Consider the following 23,449-nt stretch of genomic DNA (forward strand, 5'->3'; position numbering starts at 1 on the left):
AATTCAGGGGGACTAGCTTATGTTGGGTGATAACAATGAAGCAGCTGAAAGAATGAAGGCAATAATGAACAAAAGGGAGAAAAGGTAGAAGAGAAGGAATGAGAAAACCTCCTGGCCCAGAGATGGCAAATGAGCACCACTTTGCTCTCCAGCTGCAGCTCCAGTCCTGGCTCCTCAGTCAAGGCGCATTTCCTTCAGAGCCCATGTGTAGCTTTGGGATTCTCCCTGATACAGTATGCTAGGAAACCACTGCTCATCCCATTAGCTGGCCCACAGTTGACCTCTTAGCCATTCCTATCCAGCACATTCTATTCACTCCACAGTGCATATCCACCCACCACTGAGCACCATGGTTTAGAGAGGACCCAGAGGAAATATTGCTAGCTACTTCTTCGGAGGCATTGAGTTGGGGAAGAGGAAGAGAAATTTTTGTCAAAGAAAGGAAGAAAAGAAAGGAGAGAGGAGTAGTCATTGACCACTTACTTAGGGCAAACTTCACGCTAGTGCTTTGTATATACATCTCACTGTGTAACACTGGTAATAGCCCACCCCCACCCCCCCACCGCCAATAGATGAAATTATTCCTGTTTTACAAATGAGGAAACTGGTTGAGGTCACACACAGTGGTAGAGTCAGAGTATGAAATGAAAGTTGATCTATTTCTTTCTTTCTTTCTTTTTTTTTTTTTTAATAAGGGCCGCACCTGCGGCATATGGAGGTTCCCAAGCTAGGGGTCGAATCAAAGCTGTTGCCGACCTACGCCAGAGCCACAGTAATGCCTGATCTGAGCCTCACCTGCAACCTATACCACAGCTCACAGCAACACCGGATCCTTAACCCACTGAGCAAGGGCAGGGATCGAACCTGTAACCTCATGGTTCCTAGTTGGATTCGTTTCCACTGTGCCACGACGGGAACTCCGAGGGTCAATCTATTTCAAAGCTTATCCTTAAAATACATGACACAGTTGAGCACATCCAAGTGTTCATTGCAAAATCAATCTGTAGAATTCAAGCATAAAGAAAAAGACATTAGTGATCTTACTAGTTATAAAATAGAATGATCAGTTTAGAGTTTAACTTTCTATTGCAAATTAATTTATAAATAAATTCGGCCTCAGTCTCTAATTTCTTTTTTTTTTTCCCTTTTAGAAAGCCTCCCATTTAGAGCTTATGGGGAGGTAGCAGCAGTATCAGAAACATTTATTAAGTGTCTATTGGTTATGCCAAGTGCCACAGTGAGTAAATTAGAAAAAAATTTACAATCTCAGGACTTCCACAATCTTATAGCACATATCAACGTGACTTTTTATCACAAGGTCCAAATTTGAAGAGTCTTACTAAGGATATAATGAATATAATGACTTTTTTTTTTTTTGGTAGCAGATGGTGACCAGCTGTTCTCTCTTTACTGAAGGCCAAACACGAAGGGAAAAAATTAAAATAAAGGGGCTTATGGTAAATATGAAAAAGAACTTAATAAACTAAATCTGGATTTTTATATCCACTAAAGGGAAATGGGCAACTGGGGGTAATTATCAAATTATCCAAAAGCCGAAATAGCTCAGTTCCCTCCATTATCTACATAAGAGAAAATTGTTTATATGGGTTGAGTTGTTCAGATAATGGGCCTATATTTTGGGTGTCTGAGTAGACAGTTTGGGTGGTCACTGATACAGATTTAAGGTTCCTCAAGGGATATTTTAAAATAGGAAAAGGATAATTCTCTGCCATATGATTGGAGATGTTTCTACTTAGATGCAAGAGATTTTATTCAAACTAGTAGATACATGATTCTTTGACCATGATTTGGGCCCTTTGTAATTAAACCATAACAATTTTCACTTAATGCTTGAAGTTAACTTTTTAAATTTTAAAAATAATGTATGAATACCCTTTCCTCTAAAATTTAAAAATATTGTGTATAAGACTAAAATCTTTCTTTCTGCATCCCTAAATCCCATTTCCCAGCATCCTGCCCCCATCATGGCCCCTTTTTAGAGTAGTCACTATTGTTTTGGGGGTAGTTTTGTCCTTTCAAAATATACACACACAAACATAGGAGAGAGAGAAATTGAGAAAGAGAAAAAAAACCCTAAGTTAAACTTGAATCACACATTTTATACCCTTTGGCAACTTGCTTTCCATATTTAACAGTATGTATTAGAGGTAAATCTATGTTGTTCCGTAACTCTAACAGATTCCTTTTAACTCCCTTATTGAAACCTGTGATGTTTATTTAGCCATTCCTCTCCTGGCAGATATTAAGGTTGTGTCCAGTTGTTTGCCAGCAAGGCTCAATAAACATTCCTAAATAGTAAACATGTGTCAGAATGTCTTTAGGGTAGATTTTGAAGAGTTCCCTTTTCCAAGGGAAAATTGTGAGCACCAGAGAGTTATTTGGGTCTAGTAACCACAACAACAAAAAGATGACAGAGCCATGGGAACCAGTTTCTTTTTTCAGATAGACTGTCTCACTATAGGCAAGTCATTTCACTTCCATGGGATTCTGTTTCTCTAAGTAAGAGGTTTTTCAACTTTCTCACTCATGAGTGTATCCTAGAGGGCTTAATCTATTCAAACACAGATGGCTGAGCTATACCCCCAGAGAGTGATTCAGTAGCGAGGTGTGTGTGCATGTTTCCAGGTGAAGCTGCTCCTGTAGGAAACTTCCAACTTACCCAAATGTAATAACAGTAACCAAGATTTGTGATCGTAGCAATACTGAATTAGTGGTCCCTTAGAGTCAGGGAAAACCTTTGTCCTCTCGCCCAAAACCTGTTAAGTTTTTTTGTCTCTAAGTTCAACACCCCCAATGTCTTCACCAGTTCCTCATATAACATGGCTTGAGTTCCTTCACTATCCTGATTGCTAAGGCTCCCTGGCAAAATACAATACTCATTAACCCTTCTACCCTGATTTGTTATTCTTCATAGCCCTTGTCCTACCCAACATGGGGTCCTTCATGTCCTTTTTTAATGTTTGTCTCCCTGGCTAGAAAATGTAAGCTTCATAGGACCGGAAATTTATCTGCCTTGCTCACTCGTGTCGTTATAGCTCTTCCGTCAGTATCTGGCACACTAATAGGTCCTAAATGAAGTTTTATTTAGTGAACAAATGAGTAAAGTGCAAATAAAAAGCCAGTTTAATTTAGAAAGTGATGAATGAGAATAGCATGGTTATATCAGAGTGCTAAAACTATATAAAATGAATGATCCATCCTAAAGGAAATTATTTGCTTAAGGTGTTTTTTCATTTGTTTGCTTTAAAGGGAAAAGAAAATTGTATAATTAACCTTTTTAAAAAAAATCCCACTATTGATTTAGAGCTGTGCACATCTCCATTTAGTGGTACAGATGTTTTGCATGCCTTTGAATGCAAAACTTGAACTGGAAGGATGAATAAGGGCAGAGCTCATTCGTTACAGGTTGGGATTTCCAAAGCATCTTTAAAAGAGGCAAATCCTTCACAAACAACAAAAAATGCAGAATGACAAAGAAAAGAGGTGAAAATTTAAGAAGTCAGGGGTTACAAAAATGTAAGCAATCTCCAATGCTAATGCAGTCTTTTTTAACTTAAAATAAATGCCTCTTAATTCTCCCTCCTCTTTTTTCTCCCCTCCCAAGGGTATGAATAATTGTCAGGAAAAAAACAGAGAAACTAAATTCATTGTATATATTGTCCATTGTCAGAGAATGTCATGGTCAGAAAATGTCTTTGAAAACAAAATGAAGGAATTCCCATCGTGGCTCAGCAGTAACAAACCTGATTAGTATCCATGAGGTTGCAGGTTTGATTCCTGACTTCGCTCAGTGGGTTGAGGAACTAGTGAGCCGTGGTGTAGGCTGCAGATGTGGCTTGGATCCTGAGTTGCTGTGGCTGTGGTGTAGGCCAGCCGTTGCAGCTCTGATTTGACCCATAGCCTGGGAACTTCCACATGATGCAAGTGCAGCCCGAAAATGGAGGGGAAAAAAAGAAAACAAAAGGAAAAGATTAAACCACATTAAATACTCTTTTACACCTATTTCAGCAGTAATCAGTAAATCCGACAGTCCCTCGGGTTGGCCTGGATAGTGGGCAGCAGGGCTTTTGTACTCCACCAGTGAGGCTATATATTTGTTGTGATCACTTGGAAAACAAAAAACTCCACCATGAACAAATTACACTAATATTTCCACTTCAAAGGTTCTAAGTAGAAGAGTATTTCTGGGCAAGCACACTAGACCTTTCAGGACTGCTCGGTAGCACTGGGTCTGCCTAAGAGTGACTGCTTCCCAACTCACCTGCCCATGCGTTTGTGCTCCTCATAGCGTGAATTTTTTTGATTTCTTTCTTCCTCTTGTTTAAAGATTATTTTCAGAAGAAGGTAAAATTGTGACTTACATAAAGATGAATGTGTTTAAAGAATTTATTTTATTCGTATGATATGAGGGAACAAGGCAGATTTTATAATCGGATCAAAGGAAAAGTCAAAACAGCACGGGCTTACCCGAAGTAAAGGAGTGTTGAGATGAATTGCAAATAGAGACAAAACTGGCTTTTCTACAGTGGCGAGAAAGTCAAAGTCATCACCAGAATGGACAGAATTTATGTATCTATCAGTTATCTACAATTTACGAAGAATTGCAAAATAGCTCAAAGAAGATGTAGGGGATAGAACCTGATAACCTTGGAGGGCATGCTAAAGACAATGTCTGTAGTTTTCCGTTGAAACACCAACACCTCACTGATACAGTAGTCAAACTGGAGTATTGTTTGGAATGCTTGCATACATGTCAAGGAGCGCCTGACAGCTGCCATTCAGATGTAAGAAATCAACACTTCTCCTAGGTCAAAAGCCCAGTGTTCCAGATCACTGTGAATACTCATAAGTTCCATTTAGCTGGAAAATACTGGAGGATCAAAGGTTCCTGTTAGAGAGGCAAAGATACTACCGGGTATATGCGACATACCAAGAGTGTATGATACACCAGGTATATAACCTAAGAGTAGATGCAGGTGGGATGAGTGTAAGGAAGTCTAAACTTGGGGTTGGAAGACCTGGGGAAGCCTCAGCTCTTCTTCTTCTTACTAACTTTGTGACCTTGAGCCAGTTTCTGTGGCTCTGTGGCTTTCTCTCAGACTTTCCCCTCTAAACAAAGTGAGAATTTTTATTAATGATTCTAAATTCCCTTCAGGATCTACGTGTTTATTAGATGAGCCAGCTAATCCCTTGCACAGATGGCCCTGCAACAGTGCTCTGGCACAGAGAGTTTTGACACTGGACAGGGAAGATCTGTTTGTGAACATGAGGAGGAACAGCTGGATTTGGATGTCCTGGACCCCTAGTGTGCAGTACAGAAACCCAACATCTGTGGGAAACTTGGAAAGTTCAGTGACAAAGGGAGAAGAAATGAAAAACAACCTTCTACTAGCTCATGGTTTTGCATGACTTCCCTTTATTGCTCATGGTTTTGCACGAGACTTGCCTCTACTGTTAGTGACATTGTAGGACGTTTATCACAAAGGTTGCTCTGCCTCTACTCAGTGTAATTACATAACAACTAAGGGAACCAGGACTATATTAAGGTTCTCGCAGACAGACCGATAGGATGCATGTATGTATTTATATATACAGATATAAATCTCTTGGAAATTTATTTTTAGGAAATACCACATGTGATTGGGGCTGGCAAGTCAGAAATCTGCAGGGCAGACTGGTAGGCCAGAAATTCCAGCAGGAATTGATGTTGTAGTCTTGTGTCCAAAGGCAGTATGATGATGGTGTTTCTCCCTCCGCAGGGGATCGTAGACTTTTATCTTAAGGCTTTCAATGAATGGGTGAGATTCACCACATTATGGAGGGTAATCTGCTTTACTCAAATATCAGCAGTATTAATTCTTCTGACCCAGAAACACTGTATCTCTCTCCATCTATTTAGGTCTTTTAACGTTTTTCTCAATGTTCTATAATTTTCAGCACACAGGTCTTACACATATACTGTCAGTTTTATCCCTATGTATTTCACATTTTTAAATGTTACAAGGAATGTTTTTTCAATTTCAACTTTTAATTTTTTGTTGCTGGTATATAGAGATGCAATAATTTTTGTATATTGATCTTTATCCTACAATATTACTAAATTCACTTATTAGTTCTGGTAGTTTATTTGGTAGATTCCATTAGATTTTCTACATAGACAATTGTGTCATCCTCAAATTGAGATATTTCTACCTATTCCATTCTTTTATAGATACCTTTTATTTTTTTCTTTTCTCTAATTGCACTGGCTAGAACCTCTGTAATGTTGATTAGAAGTGGTGATTATGGAATCCTTGACTTGTTCTCAATCTCAGGGGAATAGCATTCAGTCTTCTAACATTAGATATGATATTAGCTATAGGTTTTTCAGAGATGCTCTATTTTTTCAGGTTGAGAAAGTTCCCTTGTTGTATGAGCCTACTGAAAAGTTTTAATTTTAAAAAAATAGGTTTGGGTATTTAATTTTGTCAAATCCTTTCCCTCTTTTATTAAGATCATATCTTTTTCTTTTAGCTTGTTAACATGGCATAAAGTTGTTCATAATAGTCCCTTATTATACTTTTACTATCTGTAGAGTCTATAGAATATCCCTAATCTTATACCATAGTTTTTGTTTTGTTTTACTTTTTCTGATATGTATGGCTAAAAGGTTACCTGTTGTATTAACCTTCTCAGAGAACCAGCTTCTAATTTCTTTTATTGTCTCTTTTTTTTCAATTTTTTTTTTTTTTTTTAACTATGACCTTCATTATTTCCTTTCTTTTGCTTACTTTGGGTTTAATTTTCTTTTTTTCTCATTTATGATGGAGGTTGAGGTCATGCATTTGAGACCATTCTTTTTTTCCTATTACAGATGTTTAATGGTATATGTTTCTAAGTACTGCTTTAGCAGCATGCCACAAATTTTGAGAGGTTGTGTTTTCATTTTCATTCAATCAAATTTCTCTTTTGATTTCTTCTCTATTTATAGGTTATTTAGAAGTCTATTCATAAATACTTGGGAATTTTCCAGGTATCTTGTTAATTTCTATTGTAATTCCACTTTGGTCAGAGAACATACCTTGTGTGACTTGAATATTTTTAATTTATTGTCATGTTTTATGGCCCAGAATATGGTCTATTGTGGTAAATGCTTCCTATGTAATTGAAAAGAATATGGATTCTATTATTGTTGGCTGGAATGGTCTATAAATGTCCATTAGATTGAGTTGGCTGTTTAAACCTTCTATATCCTTGGTGATCTTTTTGTGGCTGACTTGTTCTACCAATTATTGGAAGAGAATATTGAATTTACTATAGTTGTGTATTTGTTTATTTGCAGTATTAACACTTTTGGGTTCCTTTTATGAATTGACCTCTTTCTCACTATAAAATAAATTTCTTTATCCTTGGTAATATATTTTTGCTCTGATATCTACTTTGCTATTAATATAGCCAGTCCAGTTTTAACTTGACTAATGTTAGCATGGCATATATTCCACTTTTAACTTATTTTATTTTTATATTTATACATTTTTGGGTAAGCAACCTTTGCTTTTTTATCTAGTCTGAAAATTTCTACCTTTAAGTTAGGATGTTTTGACTATTTACACTTAACATTATTATTCATATGGATGGATTTAATCTATCATTTTGTTACATAGTTCTTGTTTGTCTCAATTGGAACTGTTCTTTGTTCCCTTTTTCTCTTCTGTTTTTTTTTAATTTATTCAGTTTTTTTATATTATTTCATTTTATCTCTTTGTTGATTTATTAGGTGTATCTTTTTTATTATTTAAAAGTTGCTTTATGATTTATACTACATATCTTTAACTTAGCCTAGTCTATCTTCAAGAGATATTACATCACTTCGCAAGTAGTACAATAATTTTAAAATAATTTACTTCAATTTCCTTTCTCCTGGCTTTTATTCTGTTGTTATATTTACACTGATTCTGTTATATTGTCATACATTTCACTTATCTCCATATAATAAACTCTACAATACTTTGTTATTATTTTTGTTTAAGCAGTGTAGTATATTTTGAAGATACTTAAATAATAAGAAAGACATTGGTTTACCAACAGAGTTCCCATCTGGTACTCCTCATTCCTTTATGTAGACACACATTTCCATCTAATGTTATCTTCCTGTTTCATGAAGGACTTCATTTAACATTTCTTATAATTCAGTCCTCTAGTGATGACTTCTTTCAGGTTTGTATGTCTGAGAAAGTATTTTGCCTTTATTTTTGAGATATTTTCACACTGAGTATAGAATCATTTTTCTTTCAGTACTTTAAAGATTCTACTTTGTTGTCTTTTCATTTGCATTTTTTTCTCTTGAGGACTCTACTACCATATTTATCTGTATTCTTCTGTGTGTAACTTTTTTTCCCCTCTGGTTGCTTATATGATTTTTCTCTTTATGACTGATTTTGAGCAATTTGCTTATAATATCCTTTGATATAGTTAACTTCAAGTTCTATCATGTGTTTGCTTGGACTTTATTGAGCTTCTTAGATGTGTTAGATTATAGTTTTCTTCAAATTTATTCAATGGAAAAATTTTAGCCATTCTTTCTTCAGATATTTCTGCTGTCTCTCCTTTTTCCTCATCTTTGGGGTCTCCATTTACATGTGTTGAGCCTAATTGAAGTTGTCCAACAGTTCACTGATGTTCTTTTAATTTTTTATTTAAAAATTTTTATTATAATTGATTTACAGTGTTCTTTCAATTTCTGCTGTATAGCAAAGGGACCCAGTTATATGTAAATATACATTATTTTTCACATATTATCTTCTATCATGTTCCATCACAACTGATTGGATATAGTTTCCTGTGCTCTACAGCAGGACCTCATTGTTCATCCATTATAAATATAATAGTTTGCGCCTAATAACCCCAAACTCCTAGTCCATTATACTCCCTCCCCCTCCTCTTTGGCAACTGCAAGTCTGTCCTACATGTCTGTGAGTCTGTTCCTGTTCTGTAGATAGTTTCATCTGTGCCCTATTTTAGATTGAACATACAAGTAATATCATATGGTATTTGTCTTTCTCTTTCTGACTTATTTCACTTAGTATGAGAATCTCTAGTTCTATCCATGTTGCTGCAAATGACATTATTTTGTCCTTTTTTATGGCTTAGTAGTATTCCATTGTGTATAGGTACCACATCTTCCTAATCCATTCATCTGTTGATGAGCATTTGAATTGTTTCCATGTCTTGGCTATTGTGACTAGTGCTGCAATGAACATAGGGGTGCATTTATCTTTTTTGAATGAAAGTTTTGTCCAGATATATGCCCAGGAGTAGAATTGTTGAATCATATGATAGTTCTATATTTAGCTTTCTGAGGAACCTCCATACTGTTTTCCATAGTGGTTGTGCCAGTTTACATTCCCACCAACAGTGTAGGAGGGTTCGCTTTTCTCCATACCCTCTCCAGCATTTGTTATTTGTAGACGTATTAATGATAGCCATTCTGGCCAGTGTGAGGTCACACCTCATTGTAAACTGAGTTATGCAGAAAAAGATATTCCTATGACAGTCATGCCTTTCTTCCTCTTGCTCTCCAACAATGGCACCTTGCTTTTCCTATGGACCCAGGCCTCCTCCCATACTCCCTCAGCTGTGGCACTCTGCTCCCCACCCCTGGCACACCAGTCCCTAGCCCCTCAGGCTGTCTCCACACAGCCAACTCTAGTTCTCTCCCCAGCACTGACCTCCAAAGCCTGAGTCTCAGTGCCCAGCCCCCACCCAAGTGTTTTAGGCTGTGGTGTCCTGGGCAGTGGTGCAGATGTTCTGTGCAACTCTCTCTGCTTTGCCCTCCTCAGTCCAGCTGCTGTGCTTTTCTTTAAGGCTTTGAGGTTCCCTCTCCATCCTGGCTGACCTCCTTATTAGGTGACCTCCCAGAATATTGATTCCTTTCCTCTTTCACAGCTCCCTCTCAGGAGTGCTGGTCCCATCCTGATTCCTTCTCTCTCTCTCTCTCTCTCCCTCCCTCCCTCCCTCCCTCCCTCTCCCTCTCTCTCCCTCTCTCTCTCTCTCTTTTTTCCTTTTGTTCTACCCAGTTATGTGAAGGGTTTCTTCCCCTTTTGGGAGGTTTAAGTTCTTTTGCCAGTGTTCAATAGATGTTCTGTGCCAATCATTCTACATGTAGTGGCTTTTTTTTTATGTGTTTGTGGGAGAAGGTGGTCACCACATCTTAATCCTTCACCATCTTGATCCCACTCTTAATGTTTTTAATTCTATTTTTTCCTCTGTATTTCATTTCATATAGTTTGTATTGTCATGTCTTCAAGTTTACTAATCCTTTCTTCTGCAGTATCTCAACTGATGCTCATTCTATCCTATATATTTTTCGTCTTGGACATCGTAGTTTTTGTACCTTAAAGTTCTATTTTGGCCTTTTTATATCTTCTGTGTCTATTTCACTTTATGATCATATGGAATACAGTTAAAATAACTCTTTTAATGCCATTCTCTTTCAATTTTATTATCTATGTTACTTTTGGATCCATTTAAATTAGTTGACTTTTCCTCATTTTGGGCCATATTTTTCTGTATGCCTGACAGTCTTTGACTGGATGCCAGACATTGTCAATTTTATCTTTTGGATGCTGGATATTTTTGTATCTCTCTAAATAATTTTGTGCTTTGTTCTAGGATGGAGTTAAATTACTTAGAAACAGCTTCACCCTTTTGGATCTCGTTTTTAAGATCTGTCAGATAAAATCAGAGCCATGTTTAGGACTAATATTTTCTCACTACTGACCCTTCTGAGTACTCTATCCATTGTCCTATGACTACAAAGTTAACCATTCTGGCTTATAAAAACAGGTACTATTCCCAGCCCAATATTAGCATTAGGACTATTTTTCTAATCTTCTCAAATGGTTCTTTCTCCACCTTGGGTAGTTTCCTCCCATGCATGTGCCAATCAGTAATCTGCTATTTGTCTGAGGAACTCTCTGCAGATCTCCAGGGTTCTCTTTCTCTATAGCTCTTTTCTAGTTCTCTGTCCAACATACTCTAGCTGTCTTGGTTGCATTGTTTCCCAACACATAGTGGTAGGTTCTCAAGTCTGATTGGTCAAGTGTAAGCCCTTAGTTCTGCCCACATTGTGTCTAGAAGAACTCAAAGCTGGCTCTTTACAAGAAAGAAAATAGCACCCTATTGATAGCTAATCAGCAACACACAAAGATTCCAAAGTTTCTAAATATTTCTTTTCTTTTACAATGAAGTTTCCTTCCAGTAGACACAGAGCTCATTGTGACGAGGGTGCAGGGACACCTTCCTGCTTCATTCTTTCTCTATAGTCATCTCTCTTTTCTACCTCTCTGCCCTCTCTTGATGGTCCTGTTCCTTTTGGGGAAAGCCTTGAAGTCCTCAGGAATCAGATAGGCTTTGTTCCTGACTCCATCCTGAAGGGGAACATTTTGTCATTACAGTTTCTTAGACATACGTTCCCTCACACTCTTCTGAGTAAACATGAAAGGGACCCAAAAGCCTTCCTCTTGCTGATATGGACCAGGTCTCATTGGACAACTTTGGTGTGTTTAACAAAGTCTCTTTTCTTTACTCTGAGCACAAGAAAGGAGAAATAAATGTCCCTTTCTGCATCACCAGTACTATTCTTAAAATTAACTAGGTTAAATAGACTTTGGAGGCCAGCCTAAGAAATTAACCACCATTGATTTGATGGGGAATACATCTACATTCCAAACACTAGCTTTTGTTGGGGATTCTCTGTACAGAGCATAGTAATTGTAATTTTAAAAATTGTATCTAAACAATGAAACTAAAAGAAACCAATTATTCTCTTCCCAAATTTAAAATGTTTTATGTTGAAAAATGTTATTTTTATGTAGGCAAATTTATCAATCTTTTTTGATAAGAAGTACCTTTTACACTTTTTTGTTTCTGTCCCTTACATCAAAAATTAAACTTCAAAAGCTAGTTTCATATCAGTTATTTTTAAAAAATCAATGACTAATCAAAAGTCTTAAATGGTAATATTCATCTTTGCCATTTATCATTGGACAAGTCATTTCATCTTGCTAAGAGCAGTTTGCTTCATCAGTAAAACAAAAACTTGATCTAGAGAGATTCTTTGTGGTGGCTTAAAGATATGTCCATGATTTACTTATATTCCTCCCTTTAAGAGGTAGAACTTAAATTCTCATTAAATGTGGTCTTAGTGGACTTAGTTACTTGCTTCTAATGAGTAGAAGAAAATATTATGAAGATACTCGAACAGTCTTCTGGAGAGGGCCATGTGTCAAGGAACTGAGAGTTATCCTGACAATAGTTATAAGAATGAGGGCTTTCTACCATTTCTTGTGAATGAACCATCTTGAAATTAGATCCTCTAGCTTTAGTCAAGCCTTTAGATGACTACAGCCTTGGCTGACAGCTTGACTGTAGTCTCATGAAAGACCCTGAGCCAGAATTATTCAGATAAGCTGCTCCTAAATTCCTGACCCTATGAGATGATAAATATCTTTTTTAGGGCCATACCTGCAGCATATGGAAGTTCCCAGGCTAGGGGTCAAATCAGAGTGACAGCTGCTGGCCTACACCACAGCTCACAGCAATGCTGGATCCTCAACCCACTGAGTGAGGCCAGAGATCAAATCCACATCCTCATTGATACTAGTGAGGTTCCTTGCCAGTGAGCCATGATGGGAACTCCTGATAAATAACTACTTTTTTAAAGCCATTAAATTTTGGAGTAATTTGTTATGTAGCAATAGAAAACTAATATATCCTAGGATATTACAGCTCATTCTAGTTTATGATTCTAGTATTTAAATACAGAAGGATGTATCTCTAGTCGCCTGTTGCTTTTACCTGTAATTTATAAACTGCTTTGCCCATTATGTTTAAAAACTCTTCCCTGAAAAGTTTGCATCCCATACAAGAAAACATTTTAGGCAGAAAATGAAATAACATTTTTGAATAGAGATATTTTTCAACTGGGTATTTACTATTTTAGTAGCTTATATGTTTTAATAAGATGAGACCTTGAGAAATGTATCACTTTCTACAGAGTTCTAAGGCAAGAAGAGCTCTTATTCCTTTGAGGGCCAGAGCTATGTGGAACCCTTGGCATTGTATGCTATGTGTTGTGTTAAGAGCATTTTCCTAAGAAAGAATATATATCATTTTTACTATATTTTCACAGTCTTGCCCCTACCATGCCCTCCCGCTAAAAAAGAGTTGAGAGCCACTTACCTAGTTCCCATCTCCAGCTATGGGAATTCAGGTACAGAGAGGTAAGTGACTTACCTATGGATAGAGATAGAGACCTTCTCACTCTTAACTCAGAGTTCAGACTCCAATCTGAGAGTTGAATTCTATGCACAAGAAAACAGCTCAGGGCAGAAGTGGTCTTTACAATGCTCTCAGACCCTAAAGACAAATCTCTAAATATATTATTTTTTATTACATTTATTTTTTATTAGGGTGTAGTTGATTTATAGTGCTGAGTCTGTTTCTGCTGTACAGCATAGTGAATATATATGTGTGTGTATACATATATATATTCTTTTTCACATATTATCCTCTATAATGATCTATCCCAAAAGAATAGCTGTAGTTCCATGTGCTATACAGTAGGACCTCATTGCTTATCCATTCTAAACGTAATAGTTTGCATCTACCAACCCCAAACTCTCCATCCATCCCACTTCTTCCCCCATCCCCTTGGCAACCACCAGTCTGTTTCTGTTTGGTAGATAGATTCCTTAGTGCCATATTTTAGATTCCACTGTTATTGGGAATGTAAATTGGTATAACCATTATGGAAAACAGTATGAAGGCTCCTTATAAAACTAAATATAACTACCATATGACCCACCAATCCCACTCCTGGGCACATATTTGAACACAACTTTAATTCAAAATATACATGCACCCCTATGTTCATTGCACCACTATTTACAAAAACCAAGACATGGAAACAACCTAAATTTCCGTGTATTATTTTGCTGTACATATCTCTTGCTTATTTAACTCATCAACTGTTTCAAGAAGGCGGTAGAATGGATCTTCCCCCAAAGATGTCTCTTAGCTGGAAGACCTTTTATCTTGGTTCCTTTCAATTTGTTCTTATATTGCAGCACACAGAAGCTCAGGCAATTTTTTTTTTTTTTAACATTGGTACCTGCAAGAATCCAAAATTACTCTGTGGAGGAAACGTATTTCTTTGACCTGGTAACTGTAGACATATCATTTATATGTTTTCTTAGTATTTTTTGAAACCTTCACATCTTTGCAGTACTATTAGCCATCTTTTTCTGAACTTGAGCCAGATATGAATGTTATCATCATAATAAACTCAGAGACTTGGGTTGAAGGATCCATAATAATCAAAGTTAGTTTCTAATGTTTATGTTAGTTCAAGGTACAGTCTGTCTATTTGGAAATTAGGAATTGCTAAGAACCACTCATAGATGCCCCCCAAACAAGCATAAATCCATGATTGGAGAGCTAGAACATACCTTGCATTCCTCTTATATCCTGTACAGTACTGGTCATTAGATTCCCTTTAAACTCATCATCAATAGTCTGGGGCACTCATTCTGAGCAAGCCTGGCTGATTAAAGCCAAGAGAATCATACTATAAATGGCCAGGACTAAAGGAAAGACAGTAGCAAATCCTGGTTTTCCCACTGACTTTCACATCCTAAGCTATCTGTACTTCAATTTTCCCACAACATTCACCCCATATAGATTTGCCATCTATTCCCACCATACCCATGCACCCTAGGAACACAATCTTTTTGTTTTGGTCAAAGCCAAGTTCAAGAAGCCATGATGGAAACTATAGTTCTAAAGAAACTAGGGCTGAGGAATCTGTGCTGATGCCATGACCTGCCCACACCTCAGCCTGATTCCTGGCTCCTGGCCCTTTCTCCCACTTAGTTCCAGAAGGCATCTGCTGTGAACAGGTTCCAGGTCTTAGCCAAATGACCTGGCATGGTCCTGGCCACCGTTCAGGGGTCTGAGAGAGACCTGCTCTTCCTCCTCCTCCGAGGTGAGAACAGAGATGCACAGCCTTGAAAACATTCCTAGGATCTCTGAATGCAAATCCTTGCAGCAAATTCAGCCTTCAGTCCTAACTCATAAAACAATCTTGCAGCACAGAGATAAAGTTAAATAACTCAAGTGCTAAGCGGGTATGTTTATTTTTCCATAAACAGAAAGACACGGAAATATTTGGCAGGAGGAAGGGACATATTTTATATTTTGTTGATTTTCTTAAAAAGTGAAAAAAACTCTACACTTTAAAGCAGTTCCAAAACAGCAGATCAACCTTGTCTGAGGAATGGCAGGAAAATCCTCTGACAAGGAAATACAGTTTATTTTTATATTGCGAGGGGTTGAATTTAATTATAGGTGGCAGCAAAGAGCAAAGGAAGATCCTTGAAAGTTTTTAAAAGAAAAACTAAGCTAAGGTTTTCTAAAAGAATAATATATTCAACATTATATAATAGGCATACATATATAGATATATATATGTACATACATACACATACACATGTATATATACACACGTGTGTGTGTGTGTGTATGTGTATGTGTATATATATATATATATATATATATATATATATATGCACATACACATAATAAGAAAGAAAAGGAGAGAAAAATCCTTTTGGTGGTATCCTTTGAATCTACCCGGAAACTCTTTCATTTGAAAGTATGGAAGTTCATTAAAATGAGTAATTTAGGAAAGCAAATGTGGTTTTCCTGATTATCTCAAGAAACCATACCAACTGTTTACCTTGAGACAAGCATATAGCTTAGCAGACAAAATCAATAGTGTTAGGCTCTGATCATTTTTGGTATCTACACATTGCTTCAGATGGGATTTTCAAAGCAGAGTCAAGATTTATACAATGAGATGACAAATTATTTTTATAATAGTACTAACATTTAAAATGCTGACTTTCACTAGGAGAGCTATCTAAATTTCAGTTTCAGAAAGCATTAAATACTCTGTGCATGCAAAAGAAGCCAAGTATGCCTTGAATATGAATTACAAGCAATATTAAAAGGAAAATATATGTTGCAGAAAATATGAAAAGTAGGTAAAAGCCAGTAAGCATGAATTGTTTATCTTCCAGTCCCTAGTACACTATTATTAATGCTTGAGAAATATTTCCTATTTGGAGTTCCTGCTGTGGCGCAGCAGAAACAAATCCAGCTAGTATCCATGAGGATGTAGGTTCGATCCCAGCCTCACTCAAAGCATTGCCATGAGCTCTGGTGCAGGCTGACAGCTGTAGCTCTGATTGGACCCCTGGCCTGGAAACTTCCATATGCTGCGGGTGCAGCCCTAAAAAACAAAAATAAATAAATAAAAAATAAAAGCTTTAAAAAAAAAGTCCAAGGGAATATTTGCTATTAAAAAACAAGACATGTAAATAGGCCCAGAGCAATTATACTTCAGTGAGTCAATGGTGACTAAAAATGCTTTATTTTACTCTTTTATTTTGTAGGTATTATTACTTGGCATTCAGGGCACATCAAACACCTCTTGCTAGCAAAGAGAGCTGCATTGCTATCTTGGAAAAGTCCAGATTAGATCACTGGCTGCTGGGAAAAACAAAGGTAGTTCTTTCTTTGTTGTTTCGCTTGTCACCCGTGATGCCCTGCTGTGTACCTTTGTTTCTTATCAGTGATTTGAACAGCTCCATAATTGTGTAGCTTAGCAGAGAAGACCCCAATCTAACAGTGATCTTTGCTGGTCTTGCGTCTGGAATCCTAGATCTCAGGGACCACGGGAGGAGAGTTTGCCTTGTGTTCTACACATAGTTCTACATGAATTTAGCTTTTCTAGAATGAGACCTTTGAGCACTTGGAGCATATGGGAGTTCCCAGGCTAGGGATGGAATTGGAGCTGCAGCTGCCAGCTGAGGCCACAGCCACAGCAACGCAGAATCTAAGCCCTATCTGCTACCTACACCAGAGCTTGGGACAATGCCAGATCCTTAACCCACTGAGCAAGGCAAGGGATTGAACCACATCCTCATGGATATTAGTTAGATTCTTAACCCACTGAGCCACAATGGGAACTCCATGAGCTCATTTTTAAATGTCCCCCTTTTTCAGTACTGCTTATTCCAGCACCACAGGCAAATATACAAATCATATTAATGATAATAATGAGTATCTATTATAGTTGGTCTGTTTTTCATTAGACTCATATATTGCATACTCCAATTAGTGGTTTTATCACGTCTAGCTTTTCATTTGGGGGAACATCACATCCTTGTGGGATCCCAAGCTTTGATGGTCAATCCTGAATTGCCCTATAAAGCCATCCTTAGCCTGGGTGTTGATGGCAGTTCTGCTGCTGCCCGGCAGAAGTTAGATCACTGTGGGTCATCCACGTCTTGCTCCCTCAGAACTTCTGCGAGCTGTGGGTCAGCTTTGTTGGTTAGCATCTCCATCAGAGCTGTGGTGAAAGAGAGTAGAGATCAAGATAAGAATATATACATATGGGTATGGCTGGATCACTTTGCTGTTGTACAGCAGAAGCTGGCACAACGTTGTAAATCAATTATACTTTAATTTAAAAAAGTTTTTGAAGATGAGAAAATGAAACTCGAAGTAGAGCTGAAGCCAGTCTGGAGAACATTTGGGATCTCTTAAAACTCCGTTAACTTCGTTGTCTGTTTGTATCAATAGCTGCACATCAGCATTGGCTTGACTCTAGTAGCGGATGTATTTGCTTCCAAGAAGTCAGTAATGTTAGAATAAGTCGGGTCACTGTAAACGGTATTTAGATGATGGTTTTAATTTTTATGTTAAGAATATGTTGGAGTAGGAAGTTCCTGTTGTGGTAACAAAGCCAACTAGTATCCATGAGGACATGGGTTCAATCCCTGGTCCTGCTCAGTGGGTTAAGGATCCGGTGTTGCTATAAGCTGTGGTGTAGGTTGCAGACAGGGTTCTGATCCAGCTTTGCTGTGGTTGTGGTGGAGACTGGCAGCTACAGCTCCAATTCGACCCCTAGCCTGGGAACTTCCATATGCTATGGGTACAGCCCTAAAAAAAAAGTGGGAGTAGAGTGAATTTCTGTCTGGGAGCCAGTATGTAATGCTAAAATTAATGTCTCATTTCAGGTTTTTCTCAAATATTACCATGTTGAGCAGTTAAATTTGCTGCTGCGGGAAGTCATAGGCAGAGTGGTTGTGCTGCAGGCCTATGCTAAGGGATGGCTTGGAGCCAGAAGATACAAAAGAGTCAGAGAGAAGAGAGAGAAGGGGGCCATTGCCATCCAGTCAGGTAAATGGTCCTCAATCTTGGCAGTTCATTAAGTACTGGAGGCCACACACCTATTGCTTTTCTCATGGTTTCGTCTCCTCCCTCTTTGCCTTCCTTCTTCTTTCCTTTCTTCTTGTTCTAGCAAGTATTTATTAAATACCCACTGCAGGCTAGGTCTTATGCTGGGTGCTGAGGATAGAACTGTGAGCAAGACCGCCATGGTCCCTGAGCCCCAGGGAAGCAAACGAGCCATCCCTCCCCACTGTGAAGAGTGGCGAGACAGAGGCTCTGTGCAGTAGATGGACGTAAAACCCAAATCACACAGACCTGTGTCCCAGCTCCCAGGTGACCCACTTACCGTGTTTTCAGCATCAGAATTACTATTGCCCCATCCAGGAGGCTTCTTTTTTAGCCCAGATGGAGCCTGCAAGCCAAGGGAACAAGGCACTAGGCTCTGTCCTATGCCCATAGCCTAGCCAGTGCTTCCTTAAGTACTTGTGTGTCATTTGTGTTACAAACGGCATCTGAGTCCCTGTGCTATGGCAAGCGGTTGTGAAAGCCCCGGGTGAACACAGCAGATGCTTTTCTTTGTGTGCTCATGACCCGGAATCACAGTGTCCAGCCTAGGCTTCATGACCTCACTCAGTGACCCAGAGAGCTGGGATGCTTGTGGCAGGAGCGAAAAGGAAAGACGGCTGTGCCCCTGGTGGGCTCAGCACCCCTGTTCTCTGTCTGAAGGACTTGGTACCTGGCCGCCTGACCTCGAGGTCCCCCCACTTCATCCATTTCCCCTGCCTATTTCCATCACACACGTTCCTCTCGCTGAGCACAGTTCTGCACATAGTTCCCATCACCAAATGCAGCTGTGATGCTACTGATCACTATTATGTATTTTTCTCTCCTTCAACTTTAATGTTTTATACCTTCCTCCCAATAAAAAAAAAAAAGAAAAAAAAATATGGAACAGGCCGGGCTGTTCCAGTCCTCTCCCAGCCCTACATCCTGAAGACAGAGCTGACAGGGACCTGCCTCACCTGGATGGGGTCCCAAGTGCTTCCTAAGTAGGATCCAGAGGGTTCTGGAAACTCACTGTTTGAACAAAAATAACTCCTGCTCAGAAGCATCTTGGAGGCCAAGCTGAGAGTACAGAGAGGCCCCTCTTCCCCGCCATCGCTCACGTATTGTTCACAGAGAAAGCAGGAGGGGGAAGGGCAGGGGTAATAGATTGGAGAGAGAACAGCTTATATCAATTCTCTGGCACATCCTTAAATTAATGTCATTCCTCGCACATGGTTTTATATTTTTAGCCTGGAGAGGATATGATGCTCGGAGGAAATTTAAGAAAATAAGCAACAGAAGGAATGAGTCTGCTGTTCATATTTGTGCAGGTAATTAAAACATCATTTTCATAGCGTCCACTTAGAAATATTCTGTGATTAAGTTCAGATGAGTGTCGGAAAGCTGAAAGGTTAATAATTCAGGAGCACTGGAGTGGGAGTCAGGAGTGCTCGTGGGGGTTCTAGTGCTTGTTCTGAGGCACCCCTTGTGATAATGATGCCAGTTCTCAGGCCACACGCCATGCTTGGCTAAGGATGCTCTGACTCCGTGCCCTTATACTCCCAATTATATTGATGGGGAAATGGGGCACAGGGAAGTAAAGGAACTTGTCTGTGATCACACAGGTCATCAGTGGCCGAGCCAGTGTTCATTCACAGACAGTTGGGATAGAGTCAACTTCGCTCCTGCCAACTGAACAAATCCCTTTACTTTTGGAGTCACAGGTCCCTGGTCTGTGAACAAAACACACAGGCTAAAAAAATCTGAACGGTATCTTCTGGTCTTGGAATACTCTGATTATATGCTCAACCTATCTCTTGGTATCAGAGAGATAGGACTAGCTCAGGGAGTTTCCTGGCAAACTGAGCTTCTCACCCCCAGGCCTGTATGGGGCTAAGGTGATCCTTTGGGCCCTGTGTGGTGAGCGCACTGTGGCTCAGCTTGTGGCTGCCTGAGCTCTGTGAGCCCTGGTTCCTGGCTGCCGGGTCACTCTGCTCTCCTGCAAATGGCAATATCCATAGTGGCTGCCAGGCCCTGCTCCTTCTGTCATCTGTATGTGTCTCATTGAGGCTCGGGAAGAAACGGGCCCCAGAGCACACCAGAAGCTCAGAGAGCACAAGAAATTGGAGACAGAATGAGAGAGAAGCGGCCAGTTCAGTGGACACAGCAGCAGGGAGAGGGATAGGGTTTCAGATACTGCCGCACTCGAGGCAAACTTTTCAATAAAACAGCTGCAACCTTTTCAAGGAGGTCCCTGCCCAGAACCTGGCTCCAGGGACACCCTTCAGAACTCTCAGGCCTTGCAGAGGCCTGATGTCTTCATTCTAAACCAAAACATTTAGGAGGAAAGGGTGTCACTAAAACCCAAATGAATAATTTTTAACACCATCCCCTAGGGGTGCTAAACTCTGCAACTTCAAAGCATCAGGAAAAGGGATACAATTCTAGTTATAGCTTAAGAAAGACAACTCAAGTACATTTGTTCTCTCCTTGGCCACTGCCTAACACACACACACACACACACACTCAGTCCCCTGATAAGAGAGTATACTGGACTAATCTTGTAGTTCAGCCCAAAGCCCAACACGCATGTCCAAATATATTGCTGATCCACTAATCATAAAGTATATAGGATCATAAATTAAACTTTCTCTCTGAAAATCCTCTTTAGAGGGCTCCCTGTTTGCATTCTGTTACTGATAAGTGAACACAGCATAAAAACAGACCAGGTGGGTGGCTTTATCATATCAGGACAATCAGGACTGCATCTTTTCAGTGCAGCATCAGTGGGGTAGGAACCAAGGAAGGATATTTTTGTTTCATGGGGCCAGAGGGAACACATTTCTTTAAGGAGCTTCCTCTCCCCCCATTTTTTAGCTTTGCAAGCACCCCCTTCGTAGCCTGGCAGCCAGTATTCCCGATTATCAAGTAGCACCAGGAACTTCATGAGTCCGCAGGGGCTTGGGCGGGTGGTACTCAGACCACCTCATCCTCTTGGCAGGAGAGTGAGGCAGCCAGAGCAGAAGCAGGTGGAATCCCTTCGCCCTTCAGCCAACACCCCGGACAAAAATCGAGGTGCTGGCGTTGTATTAGTAAACTTACTCAAGAAAACATTTGCAATTTTAAGGGCAGTTTACTTTTACTTAAGAATGTTTTTCTTCTCATTAGATTTGGAGACAATGTGTTTATTTTAAAAGCAAAGCAACTTACTCCAACATCTCTGTTTTGGGGAGTGCTGTTCCCCAAGCCTAATCCTCTCATCACAGGCTCCTCTTTGCACCACTAGAAATTCTCAAGTAGAACAAGCCCACACGTAGGGCTTGCCTTACTTTTGAAAGTGGCAGAAGGTGGCGAGATCGTTAATGGTTGTTTGCTAAGGTTGTTTTCTAATTTATTATTTTTTCAACAAATCATTTCATTTGACATTTAGGTTCTATGCAACGTGTTTGTAGCTCAAGTTCTGGCCTATAGTCTTGGGGGGGAAAAAAAAGTATTGCTAAGCTACGTTACATAGTTTTAAAAGAGCAGCCCTTGAAATTTAGGAAGCATTTGGCCTACATGTTGCTACAGAGCAGCGCATATTGAAATTTGTTTTCCTTTCATCTCCTTCCCAATAAAAGCAGCCCGCGCAGGCTTATCCCTTTAGCTTCCTCAGAACTTCCTTTCAGAATTCCCCATCTATTAGGGCACATTCACATACCAGAAACAAGATGCCTTTTCATGCTGTCAACCTTTTTCATCTGAAATGTAAATTAATTCTTGCTGGTATGCCCTGACAGAGATCAAAGTAGGGGTATTAACCTTCCCGGGCTTTCTCCAGGAATTCTTCCCCAGGACTGGGCTGCCACTGTTAGGTGGCCAGTGTCCCTGTTATGGGGCCCTCCTCCAGGCAGTCCTCGGCCCTAGGAGCCACCATCACAAAGGCCCAGAGTCCTTTTGGAAATAAGCCCATGGTTACTCTAAACTAGGTGAGAAACCATCCGCCTGGCTGGTCTTGGGAGAGATGGGCCGCTCATTTGAATTGTGAGCCCTTCGCTCAGATTCCAGGAGCTTGTTTAAGTGGTTCTGACAGTGAGCGATCTCGGTGTGATAGAGGGAGGGACAGGGCTCCAGATTGGAAACCTCTCCCTTTGCTCTGTGGGTCTTTTCTTGCCTGTCAGTCTTTGAGGTGGGCCACATTTGCATTTTCAAAATAAACAGATGCCTTTCAAATACATGAGCTGGTGGTCTCCAGATCTCTGTGGGGCCCAAACAGTTCACCAGCCTGCGAGCAAGGCTGGAAGAGAAAACTAAATGGGAAAACCCGCACACACACACACACACACATTTCCTGTGTGCAGAGCATGGTGCTCATGATAAAGGGCCTTTGTGAGACGTGAGGTCACTGGGAGAGAAGCAGCTGAGGGTCTGAGCAAAAGTGTCATTTATCAGTTTCTTTTTTTGGGAAAGGGAAAATAACTTAGAATCTCGCCTTGATGAGAAATGGTATTCTTTTTTCACTTTTAACATTTTTTAATTACAAAATCGGATCTTTTTCCGTTCATGTTAATGTAAACCTTTGACTTGAAATGAAATGCTGGTACAGCACCGTGGTACCACGAGGTTAGTGTAAGTCACAGTGAGAGTAGGATGGCTTTATCTCCACTTACTTATTTTTTATTTTTATTTTGACTTTTTAAAAACATTTCCCTTTTACAGCCACACCCAAAGCATATGGAAGATCCCAGATTGGGGATCGAACCAAGCTGCAGCTGCCCCCCTATGCCATGGCTTTTGGCAACACCAGATCCTGAACGCACTGAGCGCAACCAGGAATCCAACCTGCATCCTCATGGACACTATGTTGGGTTCCTAACCCACTGAGCTACAACGGGAACTCCTCCACTTATTTAGAAGTGGCATGTTTCGTTGTGTTTTTATTATTGATTAATGTTGGTAATAGGCTCTTGCCATAGGAAAACACATTGCTTTAAACACCAAATAATTAAAAATATGTACTTTTGTAATCAGAAAAATAAAATTGTGTGCATAACAAGTGCTCGGATAAATGGGGTATCCTAAGGAAAAACTAATACTTGTATGTCAGGAGTCCCTGTCGTGGCTC

The 23,449-nt window shown here is 39.5% G+C and overlaps 1 protein-coding gene across 3 annotated transcripts in view; it reads left to right on the plus strand.

The window, feature by feature from the left end:
- MYO3B (myosin IIIB) overlaps positions 1 to 23,449 on the plus strand; it is a 423,015-nt gene that overhangs the window by 263,461 nt on the left and 136,105 nt on the right. For all 3 annotated transcript variants that reach the window (XM_021076498.1, XM_021076497.1, XM_021076499.1), the window contains exons 26-28: positions 16,518 to 16,629; positions 18,147 to 18,309; positions 19,596 to 19,676. In XM_021076498.1, coding sequence (XP_020932157.1) covers positions 16,518 to 16,629; positions 18,147 to 18,309; positions 19,596 to 19,676 — 356 coding nt within the window. The remainder of the gene's footprint in view (positions 1 to 16,517; positions 16,630 to 18,146; positions 18,310 to 19,595; positions 19,677 to 23,449) is intronic.

The sequence above is a fragment of the Sus scrofa genome, chromosome 15 (assembly GCF_000003025.6).
Source record: "Sus scrofa isolate TJ Tabasco breed Duroc chromosome 15, Sscrofa11.1, whole genome shotgun sequence".
Taxonomy (NCBI): Eukaryota; Metazoa; Chordata; class Mammalia; order Artiodactyla; family Suidae; genus Sus; species Sus scrofa.